Source organism: Coloeus monedula (genome assembly GCF_965178545.1).
Source record: "Coloeus monedula genome assembly, chromosome: 4".
In the NCBI taxonomy this organism is placed as follows: Eukaryota; Metazoa; Chordata; class Aves; order Passeriformes; family Corvidae; genus Coloeus; species Coloeus monedula.
In genome coordinates, this window is record NC_138784.1 from 26,375,956 (window position 1) to 26,399,107 (window position 23,152).

Consider the following 23,152-nt stretch of genomic DNA (forward strand, 5'->3'; position numbering starts at 1 on the left):
GCTGTCCACGCGCGTGAGGCGGGCTGGCGGCGTCCCGGCAGCGATGGAGCGGGACCGGGGAGAGGTGAGCGGGACCGGACCGGACGGGGCGGGGCGGGGGGGCGGGACGGGCCGGGCCGGGCCGGGCCTCCGTCGGGGTCCGGGCTGGGCTGCTCCTGGGGGCGGCGGCGGTGGGTGTGTCTGATGCCGGCGGGACGGGCCCCTGCGTCCCCCTCAGCTTCCTGATGAGGCTCCCGGTTCTGCTGCCCTTGCTTGGCAGCTGTGGGATTTGTAACGTGTCCACAAGTTTCACTCGCCTGTTGTGGAAGAGTAATGATGCAGTGGTGCTCGGGTCCTACGAGCTGGTGGAAGGTGCACCCACACAGGGACTAGAAGGCGATGAAAATATTTCTATTTTAGAGGAGTTCAGGCCTCTCAGACATCAGGAATGCTGTCTGAGAGCCTGGATCCGCAGGAGAGCAACTCTTTGTTCAGGGAACAACCTGGGAGCCTTGTGTCTTTTTTGTGTGGAAGCCAGAGAGGATGCGGGGAGACAGCAGTGAGTGAAGTCTGATCTTCCTTGTCCACGTGTCTATAATGGGAGCCAGGGATCAGAGGGAATATTAGCACTGGAAGGTGATGTGCTTGCTGCTGATCTTTTGCTGTTGCCCACTTGGATAAATAATTGTATCCTCCTGCCTCATGTAGCTGTTTGAATCTGCTTTTCTGTTCCATCACTTCCTGTGCTAATGCTGACTTCTTGCTGTTCCTTCATGAGTTGCTAACACCTTTTCCCAGATTCTTTTGTGCTTATTTGGAGCCTGGTTCAAGATTCTTCTAGTCTGAGACACAGTCACTGTTTTTCTGTGCTCTTTCTTCAGTCACTGCCTCGCAGCAAGTGCAAAGAGCTAGTGAAGATGTTTAGCTGTGGAGGCATCTGGTTTTAGGCAAAAACCTGTAACAAACGTTCTGCCATCCTGCTGGTGCAGTTCCTGAACTGAGGTTAGCTGTGGACTGTGCAGTTTCCAGAGGACATGAACTGTCTCCAGGGCTGAGGTGGCTCTGCTGACTTCCAGGCTGTGCTGGTCTGGTGAGCTGTGGTGGCAGGAACGTGCAGCTTTGTGCTTTGCTCTGTAAGTCTGTGGTGGCTTTACTGTGACGGTGTCTGCATTGCTGTGCTGTGCAGCTGTGCTGGGAGAAACGTGGCCTGGAATCAGCATGGCAGTGCTTTGCCCTGTACTTCTTCCATGTTCCTCAAGCTGTTTTCTCTCTAGCTACAGCCCTGTGGCACTTTTCTCTTGAGAAGCAGAATGCAGCCTGTGGAATAACAGTAATGGGATCTGTTTAGGGGTAGGGATTCAGACTCCTGCCTTTGGGGCTATTATGTGGACTCCTTCCTTGCCCTGAGGCCACTCCCTTGCCCAAGAGGCCTCCTCTGGCAGCAAAGGCAGGTTTATTGTGCAGTGGGGTGTTAAAATGTCTATTTTAAAGCAAACTGGCTCTTTTTGTAGTTGGTGTCTGCCTTCTGCCACAAAACTTCATCTTTGGAGCGGGTGGAGGATGAAGGCGATGACGATGAGGAGGATGATGAACTGGACATCTTTGGGGGTTATGACAGCCTCACATGCTACAACAGCAGCATGGGCAGTGACAGCAGCTCCTGTCTAGAGGAGTCTAGTGATGATGAGGTGGCAGACCGGGAAGCTGGAGAGCTTTCGACCTCTCGGATGCACCACCCATCCACAGGCCGGCTCACAGAAGACAGTGGCTCCGAGCCAGGTACTGCCTGTGCTGCCCAAAACATGTTCAGGGGCAGCGAAGGGTGTGTGGCTGCACCTTGGGGATGCTTTGGGAGCAGTTTTGGATGTAGACTGCATTTTCTGGGCTACGTGGGGGATCTGCTCTGTATAATGATGGTTAGCTGGTCTCAGCTCTGTCCTTGTAGTGCATTGACTCTGCTGAATGCTCACATTTTTGGCCTTCCTTCTCTCAGCTGTGTGCGAAATGTGTGGGATTGTGGGCACCAGGGAGGCTTTCTTCTCCAAGACCAAACGTTTCTGCAGCGTCTCCTGCTCCAGAAGCTACTCCTCAAATTCCAAAAAGGCCAGCATCCTGGCCAGACTGCAGGTGAGTTAAAACCTTTTCATCTGGCTCTCAGGCTCCATTGTGCTCGCAGGCTCTTGTGCTGGGGGACTTCAACCACCCCGATACCTGCAAAAAGTAGCATGGCAAGCTGTAGGTAATCCAGCAGACTCCTGGAATGCATGGGGGATAATTTCTTAAGCCAGGGAGACAGACAGCTGTAGCAGTGGGAATGTGACAGTAGATCTGATGGTCACCAAGGTAAGTGAACTAATTGGGGTTGTCAAAATTGGAGTCAGCCTGGGTTGCAGTGGTCATGCATTGGTGGAGTTTGCAGTCTTGAGGAATATAGGTCAGGTAAGGAGTAAAGTCAGGCTCCTGAACTTTAGAAAGGCAGACTTCCAGCTCTTCAGGGAGATTCTATAATTCTATGAGCTTTCCTGGGGATGGAGCAGGATGTGCCTGTATGTAGGGGTATGTGGTTGCTCTCTAATTAAATATCAGACTGACATTCCCAGTGGCTTATTCTTCCTGCCTGAAGTCCCCAGAGAAGGCATGCTAGCTTAAAGGTGATGCTCTCTAAAAGCTGAGGACGGACACTGATATTTTACCTGCTGTTTCTTGTTCCTGTGAGCGTTAATAAATATTGTAGTAACCTGAAAATTGGCCCAAGGAAGAGGTGCATACCCAGTTGCAGGGGGTGACTTAGTCTCTTGTGCCATTAATGTTTCTAATATTCCTTTTTTTGTAGGGGAAACCACCAACGAAGAAAGCTAAAGTTCTGCACAAGGCATCCTGGTCAGCCAAGATTGGGGCCTTCCTCCATTCGCAGGGCACGGGACAGCTGGCAGATGGGACACTGACAGGTCAGGATGGTGAGTGTAGGTGAGGTGTGAGGAGGTGCAGCTGCTGGAGTCACAGAAATAGGGACACCTTGAGGGCTGTAAGCTCTGCAGTCCTCCTCCTCCTCCCTGGTACACTGCCTTGTATGATATGTGGATTGTTCTGACACAGGCTGGCAGGACACAGGGCACATCTTTTTTCCTCTCCCTGCTCTGGTGGAGGTTCCTGCCCATCACTATTGTAGCCTCATCCTTGCTCCTCATACGACTTGACCTGGAGTGTAAGCTCTGTGGTCCCAGTCCCACGAGGTGCTGACTTCTGCTGGCAAAGGTGACTTAAAGGTGTCCTGCTCTTCCCAGCCATTCGCTGCCCCGCTGCTTGTGGGAAGTTATATTTGCCCCGAGTCACTCACTGATCAGCTTGAGCAATAACCAGCTCGCTTCCAGCTGAAGGAGCAGCAACTTACTGTGTTAGGGCAAAGGGGAGCACCAGGGCATGGCAGCAGCAGGGTGTGATCCCTGAGCAGACTGCTGCTGGAGCAGAGCTGTGGCCTTCAACCAGGAGTGGCTGTGGGATTAACCTCTCAGATTAGTATCTCTGAGTTTCTCAGCACCTTCTGGGAAAGCAAGTGCTGCTGATATGACCCTGCACTGTTGCCACTGAGAGGCAAAGCTGTGAAGTGGTGTAGCCCTGAAAGGATGCTCTGTCTCTGGAGTGCTTTAGCCCTGGGCTGGACTTGACCCCTTTTATTTCCCTTTCTGCTTCCCTTTTTTCAAAAGCAAGTGACAGTAAATACTGATTAATAATGTGCTTTGGTTCTTGTGGGGGCTAGTGACCGTGCACTCATAGGGGTCAAGTTTCCCACCAGAGAAAATGCAGTGGAATGCGTAATCCCTGAGTGCTGTGTCCCAGTGCCTGGAGGCTGCAGGCTGTAGTCCCGAGGTAACTGAGCTCTGTGCCTATTCTGTGATCTCACCTGATTTTCTGCTCTAATTGTAGCACTCGTCCTGGGCTTTGACTGGGGAAAGTACCTGCAGGAGCACGGCTACAAGGCAGCTCCTGTCAGTTGCTTCAAACACGTGAGTTGTACTTTGCTGTGCATGGCAGGGCACACGGGGCGTGTCATATGCATGGGCCCCCCTGTGCTCCTGTGACAGGTGGTGAGCAGAGGCCCAGCAGGGGGTTATTGAGACCCAGGTGATGCGAGGAAAGAAGTAGTGGTTCCTTGCAACTAAGAATGGGAGTCTCACAAAGGGACCAGGAGTTTGGGGGGAAGGAAGCAGAGGGGGACTTGATAGAAACACTGCTGGTAGTGATGTGCAGAGAGGAACTCAGTTTATGTGAGCCTGGCAGTAGCTGCCCCTCCAGCATGTCTGATTCTGATAAGACTTGTTATATTCCTTTTGAGTTGTGGTCTGATAATACTGACAGCATTTCCTTTTTCTTGAGGATAGGTCAGGCAGACATGGCAGGTTTATTGATTGTTAGGTATTTTAATGCCATAGAGGAATGGCAGCAGCTACTTTGGGATAATAGGACAGCTGGCAGTGAAACAGTTAAGTGTTGCTATATGGTATTCTGCCTTTTGGGATCCTCAGTGAACACCCCAGTGAGATGTTTGGTACAGTTCAGCTGTATTTCAAGACTTTGGCAGATCCAAGAGGGGTAAGGCATGCAAGCCTGTGCCTAAAGTGAAAAGGGTAGCTGCCTAAGAAGTGTCTGTGGAAGCTAGAAGGGCCTGCTCTGATTGTCCACATCCCTCTCCCAACATGGCTGCCTCAATCTTTCAGGTGCCACTCTTCGATCAGTGGGATGATGTGGTGAAAGGTATGAAAGTGGAAGTGCTGAACAGTGATGCTGTACTCCCCAGCCGTGTGTACTGGATTGCATCCGTCATCCAGATTGTAGGTATGTCTCCGATGTCATCTTTGACAGCTGGGTACAGCTAAGCTCTGAAGGAAGCTTTAGAGAGCTGAGGGTAGCTGATCAAGCAAAACAGCAGCTCTTTGGAGCTCTACAACTGCTGAGAGATTTTGGAACAGGAAATATCATGGTGCCGGAGTGAGTGGAAACCAGCATGTACTTCCTCTTGTGCTTGCTGGGCAATTTGCAAGAATAGTTGCTGGAGAAGCTCTGGTAACCTATGCAGTGCTCTGAAGGCCATGCTGTAGGTGCTAAGGCTGTGGTGCCAAATTTGTGGCCTCTAATGCCTTTGGTTATCTGCTCTATCCTGGCAGGATATAGGGCCCTTCTGCGATATGAGGGCTTTGAGAATGATGCTGGTCATGACTTCTGGTGCAATTTGGGCACAGTGGATATTCATCCCATTGGCTGGTGTGCCATCAACAGCAAAATCCTGGTACCACCACAAAGTGAGTGTGGGGCAAGAGAGGTCAGCACATACCTGGGCATGGGGAAGCTTTGGTTTATGCCTAGCACAGGGGGACAGGTGCTCCCACTGCATGTAGGACTATAGCTCCATTTGTGCTTTGAGTTACAAGCAGCAGTTTGAATTTGGGAAGCTGGAGGCTGCTTGGATTGCTCCCTCTGCATCTCCCTGTCATTGACCTGGGGATGCTGCATGCAGAGCTGATGTCAGACCTGTGGGGGCTAACGCAGGTGGCTTTTCCTCCTTCTAACCCACGTGGTGGCTGGACTTGAACTTTGGGGGAACTTTTTGGTCCTATATCCTGGGCAGCATCTCTGGTAAGCACAGTGGTTCCAGTCTCTGCACAGCTAGCAGTTCAGAGAGGGATGCCACTTTAGTGGAATTTTGGCAAGCTGAGATTTGCTTGGTATGGCTCACATGTTTTTGCTCTATTACCACTTCCTTATCTAGATCAGTGGAGTTGAATGTCTGCTTGGCCCAGTTAATTCTGTAATGGTGATTGCTTCAGCCAGATGTGGGGGCAAGCTGGCAAAACAGAGTACAGAATCTGAGTGTGAAGAAAGTCTTTTAGTGCTAATGGGCTGTCAGAGAGATGAAAACTGTGGTGCTGTAATTATTTTGGTCATAAAGATGGACTTTTTCCCTGCCCATATATAGCTATCCATGCCAAGTACACTGACTGGAGAAGTTACCTCATGAAAAAACTGGTGGGAGCCAGGACCATCCCAGTGGATTTCCACATGAAGGTAAACATAGGAGGCTGTCATTTTACATGGGGTAAATGAAGCTGAAGTCAAGACATGCTCAACATGTCTCTTCTGGTTCTGATCTGTGCAACTTTTGTGTGCCTTGAAACCTGGGCAGGGCAGGGGCAGTGAGTGCTTCCACGTGCTCCTAAGATACCTGTCATGATGCTGTGGGTAATGGCACAGCCTCCATGCCCTCTCAGCACAACAGTTTCTCCTTTGGGTCACAGGCAAGCTTTAAAATCTGTTGTCACATAGTCTGCTGGGACATACTGGGGATGAGGTTTGGCATTTTGCTGAAGGGAGAGAGCAGTGCAGCTCCAACCTGGCCTTTGGCTGCCATGTTTCAGTGACAGGGAATGGCTCTGAGAGTCAAAAAACTTTGTCTTCAGTGTTGGTAGCAAAGCAGCCTGGAGGGAGTGAGAAGGGCACAGGCTTCCTTGAAATACCATGGCCTTGGCATCTTTATAGCTCTCATGATTGTTTTTGTGTAGCCTGCACTGAGATTAGAGCTTGTTAGAGAGAAGAGGGTCTTCTGGGGCTAGGAGCTTTGGAAATGGCAGATAACGAAGTCCCAGAGGCAGCAGGCAGGAAGGCAGGTGATAAATTCTTCTATGTGCAAGGTAAGTGGTGACACTGAGCTGGAGATCTGGATGTAGTTAGTGTTTCCCATGTCACTTCTTAGAAAGTTAAGGGGGTGTTTGTAGCTGCTTGTTCCTGGGCCACAGCTTGTAGCTGGAAGGGAAGTGGTAGAGGGAAACAGACATTGCTTGTGTCTTTCTCCCTTCAGCATCTCCCACCTAATAAACAGGAGGTGGAAGGGGAAGACCTTAGCTTAAAAGTTCTTCTGGATTCTTCTGGTGTAGGCTGGTTTGGGTGCCTATTTTGTGTTTCCTAGTTGCTGCTCAGCATCTTGGGATCACAGTTCTAAAATGTCAGATGTCCTCTAAGCACCACTGGGCATTTGTGGATGAGTAGGACAAGGCTGTATGAGCAAACTGAACGTCTCGAAAAAAGTCAGAAATCAGCCAGTGACTCTTTTTATATGCCTGTGCATTTGGGTCAGTCTGCAGAGTAACTGGCTTTGGATGTGGAGTTGGCAGATCATTGTGTAGTTCAACGTCTGGTTAGAATGAAAAGGTGGAAATAAGAACCTGACCTCTTTTGAAGTCAACTGAAAATCCTGTTGCCCTTTGGGAAGCTACACCTCTAACTAATTGCAGCCTTGAAACCCTTGTGATCTCTTTCATGACTGAGAAAGGCACACAATTCCTCACTCAGTTTCTGGTGAGCAGAAGTTCACACTGGGAACATTCACACAAGGTGGTGGCTGGGCATGGCTGCTGGTCGGGGGTGGGGCAGCTCTTATGAGGCGACACGACAAGGGAGATTCAGGGAGTGTGTGCCCAACCACACTGTCATGTCTGGAGCTGCCCAGCTACCTGTCCACCCGATGAACCCACTCCCATGCATCCCTTCCTAGTCAGCTTTGGGCAGTGCCAGGGTGCCTGTCTGTGGGGAAGGCTGTTCTCTGAAGTGTTTGGAGCACTGTGGTTGATCTCACCTCCTCTGTCGGTTGTTGCCAGATGGTGGAGAGCATGAAGTACCCGTTCCGGCAGGGCATGCGGGTTGAGGTGGTGGATAAGAACCACGTGTCCCAGACACGTATGGCAGTGGTGGATACAGTGATTGGGGGCAGACTGAGACTCCTCTATGAGGACGGTGACAGCGATGATTTCTGGTGCCACATGTGGAGTCCTCTCATCCATCCTGTGGGCTGGTCACGGAGAGTGGGCCATGACATAAAGAAGACAGGTAAGGATCAGGCCACTGCAGCCATCTTCTGATTTGCTGGGAACTGCCTGCACCCTGTTGTTGACACCAGTCTTGACATGCTGGGAGTGAGGCAGTTGCCTCAAGACCTGACAGATGAAGTCTGCTTAGTTTTTTGTCTGCTGGTTTTTTATCGGGGTAGATAAAAAAGCCCCATGATCACAGGTCAGGACAGGGGACTGTAGAGTTTCTTATGTGAAGCAGGCAGTCTGTCTCCCTAGTGTGAGAATGCAGACTTTGCAACATGACAGATGTTTATAGTCTTTTTGAGGAAATTCATGCTGGCTTCTGTAACACTGGATCCCATCAGGTTGTGTTTTTCTGGACTTTACCAAGAGGAATTGTTGATCGGCTTAGGCTGGCAGAAAAAAGCAAGACTTGAGCTCTGCTGATCCTTTAGGTTGCGTCTCCATTCCTTGTTGCCTCTCCCTGGTGATTACAGCTGTATGTAGAGGTGTTACCAGTAGTGCTCAGGAAGCTGAGTCATCTGCTTTGAGCAAGCCCTTCATCACAGCCCATTTTATGAGAAGTGTAGAAGGACTGACCTGTTCTTTTCATTAAGTGGCCTCATAGTGAGGGGGTTTATAGCACCTAAGCTCTCACAGGAAAATTAATAACCAGTCTGTTTTCTTACTGCAGTTGCTGCAGGTTTTTTACCTCTCTTTCTTCTATTCCTCACAGAAGAAAAACGTAATGACATGGCAAACCATCCCACCTTCCGGAAGATCTACTGTGATGCTGTCCCCTATCTGTTTAAGAAGGTAGAACAAGTCTGCCTTTCTGTGGGGGTCACAAAAAAGGAAGTCGTGACAGCATTTCCTTCCTTGGGCATACATGCTGCCGTGTGGGTTGTTGAGGGTGGCTCACTAGTCTTTCTTATAGCGAAGGGTGTCAAGGCTGTGGTTAAGCAGGAGCAGGTCAAACTAGAAAGCTGAAAGAGTTAAAGGAGAGTGACAGATCGAGGGACTTAGTTGAAGGGCAAGCAAAGGAGCTTTGAGTTGGAGAGGGAAGAGGATTGCATGGGAGAGACCAGTTCCAACAAGGAACTGGATCACGCTGGTAAGAGCTGAGATGAGAAGGAGGCTTGTTTTGTTGTGGAGCCGCAGCTGGGCTTGGCTCTCTGACTGACCAGAACTGTGGCAAGAGGTTGCTGACAGAAACATAGTGTTGGTTTGGCTGCCTCTTTGTATTTCTTGTAATATTTTTGCTTTCCCCTCCCAACTTGAGTTGAGCCAAGTGAAGAAGTTCTAATCCCATTTGCACTTGCTGTGCTCGGTGTCAGGATGGGACTGTCCCATACCCCTGGCAGCACATGATACACCAGAGTCTCCCTTAGGTACGGGCTGTCTATTCTGAAGGTGGATGGTTTGAGCGAGGCATGAAACTGGAAGCCATTGACCCCCTGAATCTGGGCAACATCTGTGTGGCCACTGTTTGCAAGGTAAGTTCAGTGGGCCTAAGGGGGTCTGCTGTGTTTACTTGAGATAATGCAGCTTCTCCTCAGGTCTTTTCAAATGAATAAGACCAGGTAAGATTTTGGGTAGGGGAGAGGAGAGGGCTGTCAAGAGAGGTGGACAGCTGTTGTGTGGAGGGAACTTGGGGGTTACCTCAGAGGTCTAACAAGCTGTCATCCACGTGTACCTAAATGGACAGCATGAAGATGAGCATGCTTGGTCTGCAAGCTAGTGTCCAGTGTGTCTGACTGGCAGCCACCCTTTTTCCACCTTTGGGCATGCAGTAGGGAAGATTTGTTCTCCAGTTCTGAGAGCGCATAGAGAGGCCTCTGTGGAAAGAAAGGGACCTCCATGTGGGGAATGGCATGAGGAAGCTGAGGATGGATGTGTCTCTTTCAGTCTCCCTTGATGAGGTGGTAGTAAGTTCTACTCTTGTGCTAGTCTTGAGAAGTAAATTGCTTGCCCAGGTTCCCTCAGAGAAGTGTGTTGAGTGTTGAAAGTAGCATCAATGTGGGCTTTTCCTGCTTCCTCAGGAAGCTGTTTGCCCTTGCAGAACCCAAGCTGAGGACTTTAACACCTGGAGTTTGGCAGTGGGATGCTAGGAGAGCTGTTCGTGTCTGTAAAATGTTCCCTTCAGTCTTTGCTTGGAAATGGAAGAGTTTGGGACAAGCATGCCTATCACCTTTGGTAGGCTCCAATTACCAGTGAGTGACAGGATGGGACAACTCTTGTTGCTGTATGAAGTAGCAAATCCAAGGGTGGTGCTCCTTCCCTTCTACCCAGTAACAAATTTGTGATCTGGCTGGTGTAAAGGGTTTTTGGGCTACCAATAAAGTGTTTCTAGGGGAGAACAGAGCTCCTGACCATTTAAGGCTTTTCACATAGTCCTTTCACAAGGCTCTTAGTGTTGGTCCCAGTCCTGCAGAAATTGCTGCATTGGGGGTTAGCTTGTGTTGACTAACATACTAGAAGTTTGGGGCATATAACATTGCATTTTACTATCTAGTGGCAACTGTGATCGATCTGTGGGGACTCTTGAGAGAATCTTTTGTGAGGAAGAGAGGCTTTAGAGTAAGCAAAGCTCTACACTCATGCCTTCACTCCCATCTCAGGTTCTCTTGGATGGGTATCTCATGATCAGCATTGATGGAGCCACATCTGATGATGGCTCTGACTGGTTCTGCTATCACGCCTCCTCACACGCCATCTTCCCCGCCAACTTCTGTAAGAGGAACAACATCGAACTGACCCCTCCAAAAGGTGAGATTTGGACTCCGCCCTGTGGTACAAACCTGCATGCAAAGTCTGATGGGTGGTGCTTTTCTGAGAGGGGTCGTGTTCAGATGAATCAAAACAAGGTCCCAGTCTGCTTGTTTTTCAGGGAGATAGGGCTAGTTCAGAGGCAGGCTCTTTGAGCTCTGCCCATATACCAAGTCTTGGTTAGCTCCTGGCAGATCAGTGGGACAGGTGTATGATCCCCAAACTGAACAGAATAAAATGTTTTAAAGGACAAGGAGGGTGGGAAGGGATAAGTAGAGCCATTGCTGCAGGAGTCAGTACTCAAGTGTCCAGAGTCATCTCTATTCCTTTCTCTATGAATAGATCAGACATGAGTATTTCTTCAAACTCCTAAGAGACAATCACCCTAGCAGTTTTTACTGCCTCATCTAGCCATACCCAAAAAGGCCTGCTCTGAATTTCTGTGTTGCAGTATTTTTGTGCAGTGCTGTTCCATCTTCCTTTGATGTTCCTGCTGCTGGGAGGAAGACTGGTTTTAGTGGCGTGTTTTGAACATACTACTTCCTACTTGCTGCTGCTCCTCCCCTTTCTCTGTGGTCTGCGTCTATGGCTGACACAGATGTTCAGAGCTGCAGCTTGCACTTTTCTGTATTTGCCAGCTGGAGAGGGGTGCTGGACTCCCATGGAATCCATGCACTAGGTTCATGTCCAAGATCAGGCTGTATGTGCTGGTTCATGAACCTGCTTTGCAACCAGTTGCTATGCCTCCTTCCTGCGTACTCTGCCTTTTCCCCAACTGGTCTACCCAGTGACTACCTTTTTACCTCTTAGTGTTTCTTCCTGCTGCAGGGCACGATGCAAAGACCTTCAGCTGGGAACGTTACCTGGAAGAGACCAAATCAAGACCTGCTCCATCACGGCTCTTCAACACAGTGAGTGCTGCCAGGAAGAAGTGATGGGTGGGGATGCTTGAAGTAAGGGAGGAGGAGTGCAGGAGCTCTGTCTGTTGTGGGATCACTGAGGTGGAAGTGCTTCTTGTCCAACACCGCTGCTACAGCAGGGTCACCTGTAGCAGGTTGCTCAGGACCACGTCCAGATGACTTCTGGATGGATGGAGACTCCACAACCATGTGGGCAACCTGTGCCACTGCTCATTGGCACTCACAGTAGACCGTGTGTCCTGATGTTCACAGGGAAACTCCCGTGTTTCAGTTTGTGCCCGTTAACTCTGGTCCAGGCACTGGGCACCACTGAGAGAAATCTGGCTCCATCTTTGCACCCTCACTTCAGGCATTTATACACATAAATAAGGTACCCCTGAGTCTTCTCCAGGACGAACAGTCACAACTCTCTCAACCTTTCCTCATACAATGCTCCAGTTCCCTCATTATCTTCCTTGTCCTTTGCTGGACTCTCTCCAGTATGTCCATGTCTCTCTTGTATCAGAGAACAATTCAGGTGGGGCCTTGTCAGCGCCAAGCTGAGGGGAAGGATCACTTCCACTGATCTGCTGAGAACAGGCTACCATTAGCCTCCTTTGTCCCAGGGGCACATCCCTGGCCCATGTTCAACTTCATGTCCACTGGGATTCCCAGACCCTTTTCTACCAAACTGCTTTCCAGTCAGTCTGCCCCCAGCTTGTGCTGGTGCCTCGGATTCTTCCTCCACAGGTACGGGATTCTACCATTTCTCCAGCTTGTCAAGGTACCTCTGGATGGCAGCACAACTATCTAGTATATTCTGTCTCTCCTCCCAATTTTCTGCCACAAGCAAGCTTGCTTGGTTTGACATGACACTCTGACATGTCATTGGGATATGTAATGAAGATGTTGAATAGGATTGGATCCAGTATTGACCCCTGGGGTACACTGCTAATTACTAGCCTCCAGCTAGACTTCATGCTACTAATAACCATCCTCTGGCCCTAGTCACTCAGCCAGTTTTCAATCTATCTTGCTGTCTCCTGTATAGTTCAGGCACACAGCATATATAGCTCAATCATTTTCTCTATGAGGTACTGATGGCAGACAGTGTCAAAAGCCTCCCTGAAGTCAGGATAGACAATACGCAGTATCTCTACTGGGCTGCAGTTTGCTGACAGTCAGCACTTTAAGGAGAGCTCAAGGCCCAGGAGTATGTACTCTCCAAGTAGGGACAGCAGTGTCCTGCCTTTGTGGGTGTTAAGATATCTTGGTCCCTCTGAGTGTGACCTGTGATTCTGTAGTGTTTCTGTGAGCTCCAGTCTCCTGGTGGGCTCCTCATTGCTCATTGCCTCTGGATGTGTGGCTGGCATGCAAAACTGGTGCAGTACCTGGGCCTGTGCTGGTCTTCTGATACACCAGGGGTATGTCAGGTAATTGTTTGACTGTGTGTTCCTGAACTGCTGCTTGCTGCTCCCCCCAGGTCAGGATCTTGCTTCTAAAGTCTGGGTTGAGATTGACTAAGGACACAGCTGGCCTTGGATCTGTTTTTGGATCTGTGGGCTTGTTGTCTGTCTGCTTGCTTTAGGCTGAAGGCTAGCCTGTGCGAGGGTGCTGTTGGCCAGGTACGGGTTTGGACTGAGTGCAGTGGCCTTGGCTTTTCTTTTTTCACATTTTCATTTTTTATGCACCCAGGACTGTCCAAACCATGGCTTCAAGGCAGGCATGAAGGTGGAGGCAGTGGACTTGATGGAGCCCCGACTCATCTGTGTGGCCACAGTGAAGCGTGTGGTCCAACGTCTCCTTAGCATCCATTTTGATGGCTGGGACAACGAGTATGACCAGTGGGTGGACTGCGAGTCTCCAGACATTTATCCTGTGGGGTGGTGTGAGCTGACAGGCTACCAGCTTCAACCACCAGTGGTTCCAGGTGAGTGAAGATTTTACTGTGGTTTCTAATGCTAGAGATAAAGGTTTCCTTCCTCCTGCTCCGAGTGGCTCCTTTGGTTTTTGGGCCTTGTAGGGAGAAGCAAATGGCCTCCTTGATTTGCACTGGCTACCATAAACCTTCCTCTGTTGCTACATTCTAGCAGCTGGCAGAGGGAGGAGTCTGATGGGGAGAAAACAGCCTGAGTTTTGAGGTTGGCTCTGTTTTCCCTGTTCCCCCACACCAACAGAGAATTAATTGCTCCTGCGAAGTTGGGTAGAGTTCCAGGTGGTCCTATCCCTGCACAGCTCCCTTTTATGAAGCATATCTATGACCTTAGCCAGGTAGCAGTGGGAGCTCAGCCCACGCTCCCTTTTCTCATCAACTCTGTGACTCTGTCTGTAAAAGGTAAGAGCATCCTCTCAAGAGTTCGTTCCTTCCCTTGTCACAGGGAGGCCACTGCCTCACCTTTGCAGATGTTTTCCTTCTTATCCCAAACTATGAATCTAGTTTCTTTACTGCCCCTGCCAAGTCTGTACTGGCCTCTCTCCCCTGTGCTGCCCCAGCCTGCCACCCTGGGCCCTCACCTGGAAGCACAGACAGCAACTGCACTAGAGCCTTGCTTTCCCCTCAACTGGTTGTCTTGGGAAGAGGGCTTTGGCTTGGGGGGACGGGTATATCTGTTTCTCGCTTATGTCACTTCATCCCAGTTACCTACTGGTTATGGGACTTGGCTTTCGTTTCCCTCTCGTCTCCATGACAGAGCGCACAACTCCAGCGAAGGCCAAGGAGGTGCCCAAGAAGAAGAAGAAACCCTATGGAAAGAAGAGTGAGTGATGTTTGATTAGTGCCCTCCCGCTCGCTCGCAGGCTGGGCCCAGTTAGAGGAAGCCTGTCCATGTCCCATCAGAGCAGGAGAGAGAGGCCTTGTCTTGCTGTGGATGCCCTCACTCAGCTGTGGGTTTGCCAACACAGCTTCATCCTTCTTACCTGCCCTGTTACCTAAAGAGCAGAGAGCTGTGTGTGGGAAGGATCTGTTTTGCAGTCTGTTTGCTGTTGGCCGAGGTATATATGGCACTTGCTTCCAGGTGTGAGGTTGTGCTTCTTTCCCTGTTGTGTCCTTGATTGGAAGGAGATGTTTGCTGCAGGGTAGCTGGAGAGCAACCCTGCTTTGTGCTGAGGGAAAGAAGGCCTTAAGATGGCTGAAGAGGCCAGTAGAAACCATTTTATTGTTTCATCTTGTCATTGTTGTGGTAATTGTTGCAGTAGCTGTGGCAAATCATGTAGACAGACAAGAAATGCCTTGCTGGGGGGGTGGAGGGGAAAGGACACCTAAAGAATATAAAGATTTTTAACCTAAATGAAAAAGTCAGCTAAAACCAGAACATTACAGTTACAATGTCTGCGCCTTGCAGTAAATATGCTCATTGCCTAGGACTAGACCCAGACAGGTAAGCAAAGCTGACTCTACACTGATTCCAAGAGGACCTGCTCCTTGGAAGTTAAGCACACGCTGAAGCGCCTTGCCTTTAATGAAGGAGAACATGAAAGAGCATATTTTGAGATGATGACAATGGAATTTTTCTCCAGTAGGCCATTTCTGTTGCATAACCAGTTGGCAGCTAATGACCATGTAGCTTTCTGCTCAGTTGTGCTGGTCCCTGGTCTGTGGTTTCTCAGAGGAGCAGGGTTGCTGATTTTCCAGAGGCAAAGAAACACAGTTTTGCTCATACTCTGTTATCTCTTTGTTAAGGAAAAAAGTTACCTGCCAAAGCCCGGAGCATCAAGCAGACTGTCAAGAAGCCTTCTGCCACAAATGCAAAACGAGAAGCAAAAGTCTCTAGCCAGGCTTTGCCAGAGCCAACACCTGATGAGAGTAAGGGAATGAGTTACTCTACCCCACAGCCACATTCACCTCTCCCCATACACCCTCTTGGCCACTAACTCATGGGCGCCTCCAGGCAGGAAAAGGCAGCAGCATGTCAAATGTCCTTCCCTACTTCTCCAGAGATACTCCAGAGAGTAGAAAAAACCATTTGCTTGCTTTCCCTAGAAAAGTTTTCTTCCCAAGAAGATTGGGCGGGACCAGTACTGCTCAATATCTCAATGCTGCTACTGCCTGCTGAGGGCCTGGCTGCCCTGCTGAGCAGTCTGGTTGTGTGAGGTCAGGCAGGAGAGACAAAATGGGTATGTCAGAGGTGGCTGTCAGATCCCAATCCCCATAAGGGCTGTTGCAGCATGTGAACACAGCCCCTCGTGCTGCAGTGACCAGAAGAGCAGCTGGGTCACTTGCCAACCCTAGTGGGTAGCGGGGAGGAGGGTGGGTGAGGTGCCTTGTGCACATGGGAATGGAGAGTCATGAAGGTCCCTCCTGTTCCCTTAAGTTCCCCTGTGTGAACCCAGACAGATTGAAACTGGACCACACCAGCTTTTCCTCCCGTAGGAGTTCTTGGGAGCCAGCAGCTGAATCCTGCCAGGGTTTTGTCCCATCCTGATTGCTGCTGTGACCGTGGATAGATTTGCACTGGCATGACAGGGGGCTGCCTGTGGTGAGGGACCCTCAGGAAGTAGACTGGCCCCAGGACCTGGGGCATTTTGACCTGCTTGAACAGAGCTGGTTTGGAGGTGCTGCAGGTAGTGAGAGTCAACATGGGTTGATTTTATTTACTTATTTTTCCCTCTCTCTGTCTGTCTCTTGCTAGTCATTGCTGTGCGGGTGAAAGAAGAAACCATTGACCCTTCAGATGCAGAATTTGGAGAGACAGAGCTTCCTGTTCCCATCAGCAGCATAAAGCAGGAGGACACAGACTGATCTGGAGCATCCCACAGCTGCCCACAGCAGCTTCACCTTGTGGCTCTTTAGGGAAGGTCCTGGCAAAGGGAAGCAGAGGACCAAAAGGGCCTTCCTTTTTTAAAGCAGACCACTCTGCAGCATCACAACTCTGCTTTTCTGGTGTGCAAGAAAATTTCCCCCAGACTTGTAATATTAAGCCCTGGGAAACAGCAGAAAGACTGCAGGCATGCTGAGGAGCATTACCAGGGTTGCTGCTGTGGTTGTGCATGCCTGATTTTGAAGGCACCTTTTGGAGCAGAAGCTCAAAACAGGGAAAGAGGCTGCCAGAGCACAAAAGGGCAGTTTGGGTTCTTGGCTGTGGCTGGAGGTGATAAGCTGCTGTCCAACATGGTGAGTGCAGGACATGTCAGGAAAGGTGCTGCTCCCATAGGACTTTGGTGCTGTACACTCCGGTCTAAGCGCTGCGAGCCCCAAGAAAATCAGGACAGGAAGAGTGGAAAGAGGTGAAGAAAAAAAAAGAGATGATGATGCCTCCTGAAGAAGCGAGACCTTTTTTCATAGAATCATAGAATGATTTGGGTTAGAAGAGGACATTGAAGATCATTTCGTTTCAATACCCCTGCTGTGGGCAGGGACACCTTCCACTAGACCAAGTTGCCCAGAACCCCATCCAACCTGGTCTTGAACACTTCCAGGGATGAGGCATCTGCAACTTCCCTGGGCATCCTATTCCAGTGCCTCACCACTCTCACAGTAAAGAATTTTTTCCTAATACATAATCTAAAACTAATGTCTTTGAGTTTGAACCCATTCCCCCTTGTGCTGTCACTACATGCTCTTGTAAATAGTCTTGTCCCATCTTGCCTGTATGTTCCCTTCAGTCAGCAGGAGGCTGCAGTTAGGTTACCTTGAAGCCTTCTCTTTATCAAATTGAACAATCCCAATTCTCTCATCTTTTCCTTGTAAGGAGAGGTGCTCCATCTCTTTAATCATTTTGGTGGCCTCCTCTGGACTCGCTCCAACAGGTCCATGTCCTTTTTGTGCAGAGGGCCCCAGAGCTGGATGCAGCACTGCAGGCGGGGTCTCAGCAGAGACCTTCACCCTGCTGGCCATGCTGCTTTTGATGCTTTCACTCATCTTTTGATGCTTGATTGGCTTTCTGGGCTGTGAATGCACATTGCTGGGTCACGTCCAGCCTCTCATCCACTGTACCCCCAAGTCCTTGGCAGGACTGCTCTTGATCCCTTCGTCCCCCAGCTTGTGTTGATAATGGAGGTTACCCCAACCCAGGTGCAGCACCTTGCCCTTGATCTTGTTAAACCTCATGAGATTTCCATGTACCCACTTCCGAGCCTGTCCAGATCCCTATGGATGGTATCCCATCCTTCAGGTGAGTCAAGAGCACCACTCAGCTTGGTGTTACCTGCAAACTTGCTCAGGGTGCACTTGATGCTTTTGTCTGTGTCATTAATGAAGACATTAAATAACACTGGTCCCCATACAGACCCCTGAGGGACATCACTGGTCACTGATGCCCACTGGGACTCTGAGCTGCTGACCACTACCCTCTGAAGGCAACCATCCAACCAATTCCTAATCCACCAAACAGTCCACCCATGGAATCCATCACTCCAGTTTGGAGGGAATAATTGTGGGGGACTGTGTCAAAAGCTTTACAGAAGTCCACCTGGCTCAAGAAGCTATTCTCCATGCATTGCAGGAGTTCCCTGGATTGCCCACAGCCTGCCTTGGTACTTTCCCAGTAGATGTCAAGGTGGCTGAAGTCCCCCAGCAGGACTGGAGCCTGTGAGCACAATGCCTCCTGTAACTGGAGCAAGAAGGTTTCATCAATAGGCTCCCCTTGGTCAGGCAGCTGTAGCAGACCGCAGCCACAAGGTTCTTTTTGTTGCCTCAGTGTCTGATTTTTACCCACAGGCTTTTGGCCTGCTCATGGCTGTTCTTCAGAGACAGCTCCTGACACTCAGTGCACCTCCTGATGTAGAGGGCAACCCCTCCACCTCTCCCTCCTCTCCTGTCTCTTCTGAACAGCTCATAGCCATCAGTAGTCACACTCCAGTCACACAGTTTGTCCCACCAAGGATCATCACTTTCCAGCAGCATGGTGGCTTCCAACTCCTGTTTGTGGCCCATGCTGCGTGCTTTGGTGTAAAGGCTGCATCACCTTCCTAGAGGAACACCCCTTAATTCCTTTATTTCCCTGCTGTATCCCTGTTGGCTTCTGTAACCTCAGGAGTCCCTGGCTCACATCTGTAAGACTGCAAGTGTGCTCCCCCTGTGTCTGGTACCTCTTTTGAATCACCTGCAGAGGGATCTCACTAGCACCCTGTCCCTCTAATCTTTTCATACCATCCCCCAGCTTGCCAGGAATGAACCTGATACTGTCCCCCTCACATCTGGTTTCATCAGGCAACTGAATTACCTGAGAAGGAGCACAACCATAAACACCTTCAGTGATAGCTCTTTGATGCTCAACTTGAGGGACAGTCAAGGAACACCTTTCACTGCACTGATTGGTATTATCTACTCCCCAGAGGAAGCCATGGGACTTTGGACCTCACCTGCACTGAGTTCTTCAGTTTAAAGCCCATCTCACCAAATTAGGCCAGTTGCTGCCAACAATTCTCTTACCCTTTATAGACAGGTGGATCCTATCTCTCCCTAACATACTACAATCATTAAAGCACACACCATTGTCACAAAAGCCAAAATCTCCATGGCACCAGCCTCAAAAACAGATGCTCATCTGCACTGTGTCTGCTTCTGTCACTCCTTGCTTTTTAACCCAGAACTGCAGAGGATTTGGAGCATGGTTTGAATTTTCAATTTTTTTAACAGCTGTACTGTAAATTTGATCTACAATCTGTACCCTAAAGCCCTGTGACAAGCTTCAGGAAGAAGCCAAAGGCTTGTGTATTGCTTTCCAGGCAACCAAAATCCAGAGTTAGTCGAAACGTATCTTTATCTGTAAATTTATCTTTTGAAGCCTTTTCAATTTAAGCAAACTTCTGGGGCCTGAGGTCCCAGCCTATGCAGTCATAGGGAATAGGTTGAGCACATTGCTTATCATGGAAGCACTTACAGATCACTGACCCCATTTCACCAATTGGATCACTGATTGAATTCTGCAGGAAATAAAAAGGTTTCAGTCTGCTTTTGTTTTAATTCTGAGGAACTGCTGAGAATTAAGGTAACATTTTCACTAATAATTTTTAAGCTTTCTAGTATAAGATTTGCACCAGTGCAGGACCTTACTGGTTGGTGCTGGTCGCAGTCCCACTCAGGGTTCTTCTATGATTTTGGAAGCTGTGAAAGTGCTCTCAAAACCAAAACCAAACTTGTGGATAGCTTTTCCACATGGCTTAGAAAGAAGCAGTAAGTATTTGATTTCAGTGTTTGTATCACCAAAGCATGCTGCAGACTCTACAGAACATGCCTCTGTGTCCTGCAAAACCAAACCCCTCATCTTTGGCAAATCAGCATTGTTTTGGTCGCACCAGGCTCTCCTTTGTGCTTTGGGCAATATCCATCTCTCCATGGTGGGAACAAATCTAGAAAAACTGCTCTAGGCAGACTGTAGGTATGGCCCTGTTGTGTCCAGCACATGTCCTAAACACCTTAAACCCTAAGCTCTGCTCTTACTGAAGCCTCTGGCTGGAGATTTTCCCGACCTCTTTTTCTTCCTGGGCTTGCTTGCAGTCTTAGTCTTGTTAGGATTGGTTTCCCCAGCCTCACCTCGGCCCCAGCCAGGACAAGTTAGGAAAGTGGTGGAAAGCTTGACCTTCAGCCCCTGGGCTTCTGCAGGGGACCCACAGGTGGCCCCTACACGGAGGTTGAGTTTGTTGATCCACCTGGAAATGTGGCAGGGAAAGGAATGAGACAGGGCAAAAGGAAAGGCAAAAGCCCATAAGTAGATGATCACTTCAAAGTAAGGCCAGACCACCTGGGCGACCTCTGAATATCTCAGTATTTTCCCACCCCAGCTTGTTGCTGTTTTCCCTACACCCAGAAAGCCCAGGCAACTTCCATCCTTGCACAGAGGTGTGTGCTACATCTCGCCACCACAGGAAAAGACCAAAAATGGCTAGTGTGCTGTGAGCTTGTGCCTTCAGCATGGGAGGTCCAGCTGCCCCCCAGGCAGATCCCTGAGGCTGTTCCCCCCTCCTGGCACTCACCTGTGCAGTGGAAGGAGCTGGCAATTGCAGTGGAAAGGTACATCCTGCAGGTTGAGGATCTCCAGCCCTGTGAAGTTGCTCATGTCAGGTATGTTGCTCATTTTGTTGCTCTCCAGGTAGAGGCTTCTGATCTTGGGACCGAGGCCAGTGAAGGCATGAGGGGAAATCTGCAATGGAAGGAGAGTAAGTCAGGGGCATGCTGATGGAGGCAGGGCAGCAAATCTCTGCCCTTGTACTTCTGATCATCTATCCTGGGGGGCCTGAGAACCTGTCCTGAACCTGGTGGCCCCACAAAAGAGATGCTTTAAAGAGGGGGGACTTAATTCAAGCAGTTTCAGTCACATCTTGGAACTCATTAAGCTCCTGTTCAGTCTTCTTAGACCGAAGGTTACATGCAGGAGGCCTCAGAGTGATCACCATGTGCTGGTAAGATACAGTTCTTATGAGGGTGCTGCTAATACCACTTTCTTGAGAAGATGGAGATATTTGGGGTAATAGCAGTGAAGAGTCCTGCAGGACAGCCTGTAATAAGAGAAGGAGGAATATGGCCAGGGATGGGTGAAGGAGGTGATTTAGGGAATGGTCTGGACCCCACTGAAACTGGGTGTTAAGGACTGGAGGGAGTAAGCTTCTCCTAGGGGAGCCAGGAGCAAGGCTGAGGCAAAGGCAATGCTACAGCTGAGCCTGAAGAAATCTGGCTTCCCAGCTAGGCTATGGAGCATCTCCTGAAGGCTTGGGAATTCGGGGACGTCCGGATGCCCCTATAGGGGCCACCAGCCCTGGGCAGTGGAACCTGTGATGCGCCCTGTGGTGCCACTGCCCTCTGGGAGTCCCATAACACACTCACCCGCTCCAGGCCCATGTTGTCCAGGTAGAGGTGCTGCAGACTGGAGGCCACCGGCAGGAAGACACTGTCCCCCATGTGCTTGATGGGGTTTTGGGAGAGCTTCAGCTCACTCAGGGCAGGCAGGCCCTGCAGGGCTGCTGTGGGCACCTCCAACAGGCGGTTTCCCTCCAGCTGCAGCTTTTCCAGCATCTTGGCAGGAGCCAGGGCAGCAGGGGCAATGTGCCTGATGGCATTCCCAGCTAGGTAGAGCCAGCGGAGCCCCCTGGCCCCGGCCAGGTCGCCCTCCTCCAGCTCCCTGATGGCATTGTGCTGCAGATGGAGGGAGATGAGGTTGGGCAGGAGCTGGAAGGCGGCTGCAGGCACACGGGTGAAGGCGTTGTGGTCCAGGTGCAGGTAGGCCAGCTGCGGGGCCCCCTCGAAGGCAGCAGCCACCAGGGTGGAGAGGTGGTTGTCAGTGAGGTACAGGTAGACCAGGCTTTCCAGCCCCCGGAGCGCCCCAGGGTGCAGGACCCTGATGCTGCAGCTCTGCAGGTGGAGCGACACCAGCTCCTTCAGGCCAGGGAAGGCATCTGGTGGCACGGTCCTGAAGGGGTTTTGGCGCAGGTCAAGAAGGTGCGTGTCCCCAGGGAAGTCCTGAGGGATCTCTCGCAGGTCCCTGTTCTCACAGGACCCATGATGGAAATCAGGGGAGCAGACACACTCCCGGGGGCACTGCCTGCTGCCAGCTGTCCTTGGCTGCTCTGGTGGTGTGGTGGGGCTAGGGGGTGGCCAGAGGCGACCACATCTCATCTCAGGGGGCTTCAGGGAGTCAAGGGACCGGCCACGGAGGGCCGGTGGTGCAGCACAGGCACCCTCGGCCTGCACCCGCGCCCTTGCCAGCCACTTGTGGAAGGGACGCAGGAGGCAGGAGCAGAGCAGAGGGTTCCCATCCAGGCTGACCCTCGCCAGCCCCCCCGCACCAGCCAGGGGTGGCAGCCCCTGCAGCTGGTTTTCACGGAGGTCCAGCACACGAAGCTGGGGACTGCGGGCAAAGGCATCGGGTGCCACATCCTGGAGGGAGGCATGGTCCAGGAAGAGGTGCCTCAGCGAGGCCATGGCCAGGGCTTCCTCAGCCACATAGGTGATGGGGTTGTGACCCAGGTCTAGCCAGGTAGCCCCATCGAGCCTGGCCAGGGCCTCGCCAGGCAGTGCCTGCAGCTCATTGTGGTCCAGGCTCAGCCTGCGCAGGGCAGGCAGAGCAGCAAAGGCCTCACTGCCCAGCACATGGAGGGCATTGTGGGACAGCCGGAGCCACCTAAGAACCTGCAGACCCTGGAAGACCATGTCTGGGAGGTAGACCAAAGCATTTGCCCTCAGGTCGAGGACAGTGAGGGACCCCAGATGGCCAAAAGCACCCGGCTGGATCTCCTCAATGCGGTTCCCCTGCAGAATGAGCTGCTGGAGGGAGGAGAGCCCGTCCAGGGACTCCTGGTAGAGGAGGGCTATGCCATTGGAAGCCAGGTTGAGGTAGACAAGCCTCCCCAGACCCCGGAAAGCCCCTTCCTCCAGCCTCTCCACCTTGCAACGCTGCAGGTCTAGGTGTGTGAGGTAGGGGGTGGCAAGGAAGGCTCCCGCTGGGATGACCATGAAATTGTTGCCCCGAAGGTCTAGTTTTTTGGTGAGCTGTTGGTCACACAAATAAAACACTGAGTTACCCCAGGGCTGCCATACCTATCTTCTCTCCCCATCCCTCGACCTTTCTTTCCCTTGCCCACCTCTGGGATGGTGTCAGGGATGGCCATCAGGCTCCCATTGAGGCACAGGACATGGGCACGGAGGTTATCACAGACACAGGGTGCAGGGCAGCGGGTAGCAGCTGTCACCCCCAGGGCCGCTGTAAGCAGGAGGATCCCCCAGGATGGCCCCAT

The 23,152-nt window shown here is 50.9% G+C and overlaps 2 protein-coding genes across 4 annotated transcripts; one reads left to right on the plus strand and one right to left on the minus strand.

Annotated features, from left to right (window-relative positions):
- Nucleotides 1-16,937, plus strand: L3MBTL2 (L3MBTL histone methyl-lysine binding protein 2). 3 transcript variants are annotated; one of them, XM_082279965.1, is made up of 17 exons: nt 1-64; nt 1,491-1,758; nt 1,973-2,106; nt 2,813-2,936; nt 3,904-3,983; nt 4,695-4,812; nt 5,142-5,276; nt 5,951-6,039; nt 7,626-7,854; nt 8,554-8,633; nt 9,209-9,313; nt 10,439-10,586; nt 11,415-11,497; nt 13,181-13,415; nt 14,176-14,241; nt 15,165-15,287; nt 16,114-16,937. In XM_082279965.1, the coding sequence occupies exons 1-17, from the start codon at nt 44-46 to the stop codon at nt 16,221-16,223; spliced, it is 2,148 nt and encodes a 715-aa protein (XP_082136091.1). In that variant the 5' UTR covers nt 1-43; the 3' UTR covers nt 16,224-16,937. The 3 variants fall into 3 exon arrangements, with proteins under 3 accessions (XP_082136091.1, XP_082136092.1, XP_082136093.1); XM_082279966.1 differs by having other exon boundaries at nt 2,813-2,927; XM_082279967.1 differs by lacking the exon at nt 14,176-14,241.
- Nucleotides 16,938-19,848: 2,911 nt separating this feature from the next.
- Nucleotides 19,849-23,152, minus strand: CHADL (chondroadherin like; the record flags this gene model as incomplete). The annotated part of the gene is made up of 4 exons (XM_082279986.1): nt 19,849-20,074; nt 20,399-20,565; nt 21,246-22,907; nt 23,000-23,152. 4 exons carry the CDS (start codon nt 23,150-23,152, stop codon nt 19,849-19,851), a joined length of 2,208 nt encoding a protein of 735 aa, XP_082136112.1.

Excerpts from the sequence above, each read along its gene's own strand:
- L3MBTL2 (XM_082279965.1), top strand. The coding sequence starts at position 44 with ATGGAGCGGGACCGGGGAGAG. Across the intron at positions 5,277-5,950 it reads AATCCTGGTACCACCACAAA|CTATCCATGCCAAGTACACT; the intron begins GTGAGTGTGGGG and ends GCCCATATATAG. Across the intron at positions 9,314-10,438 it reads GTGTGGCCACTGTTTGCAAG|GTTCTCTTGGATGGGTATCT; the intron begins GTAAGTTCAGTG and ends CTCCCATCTCAG.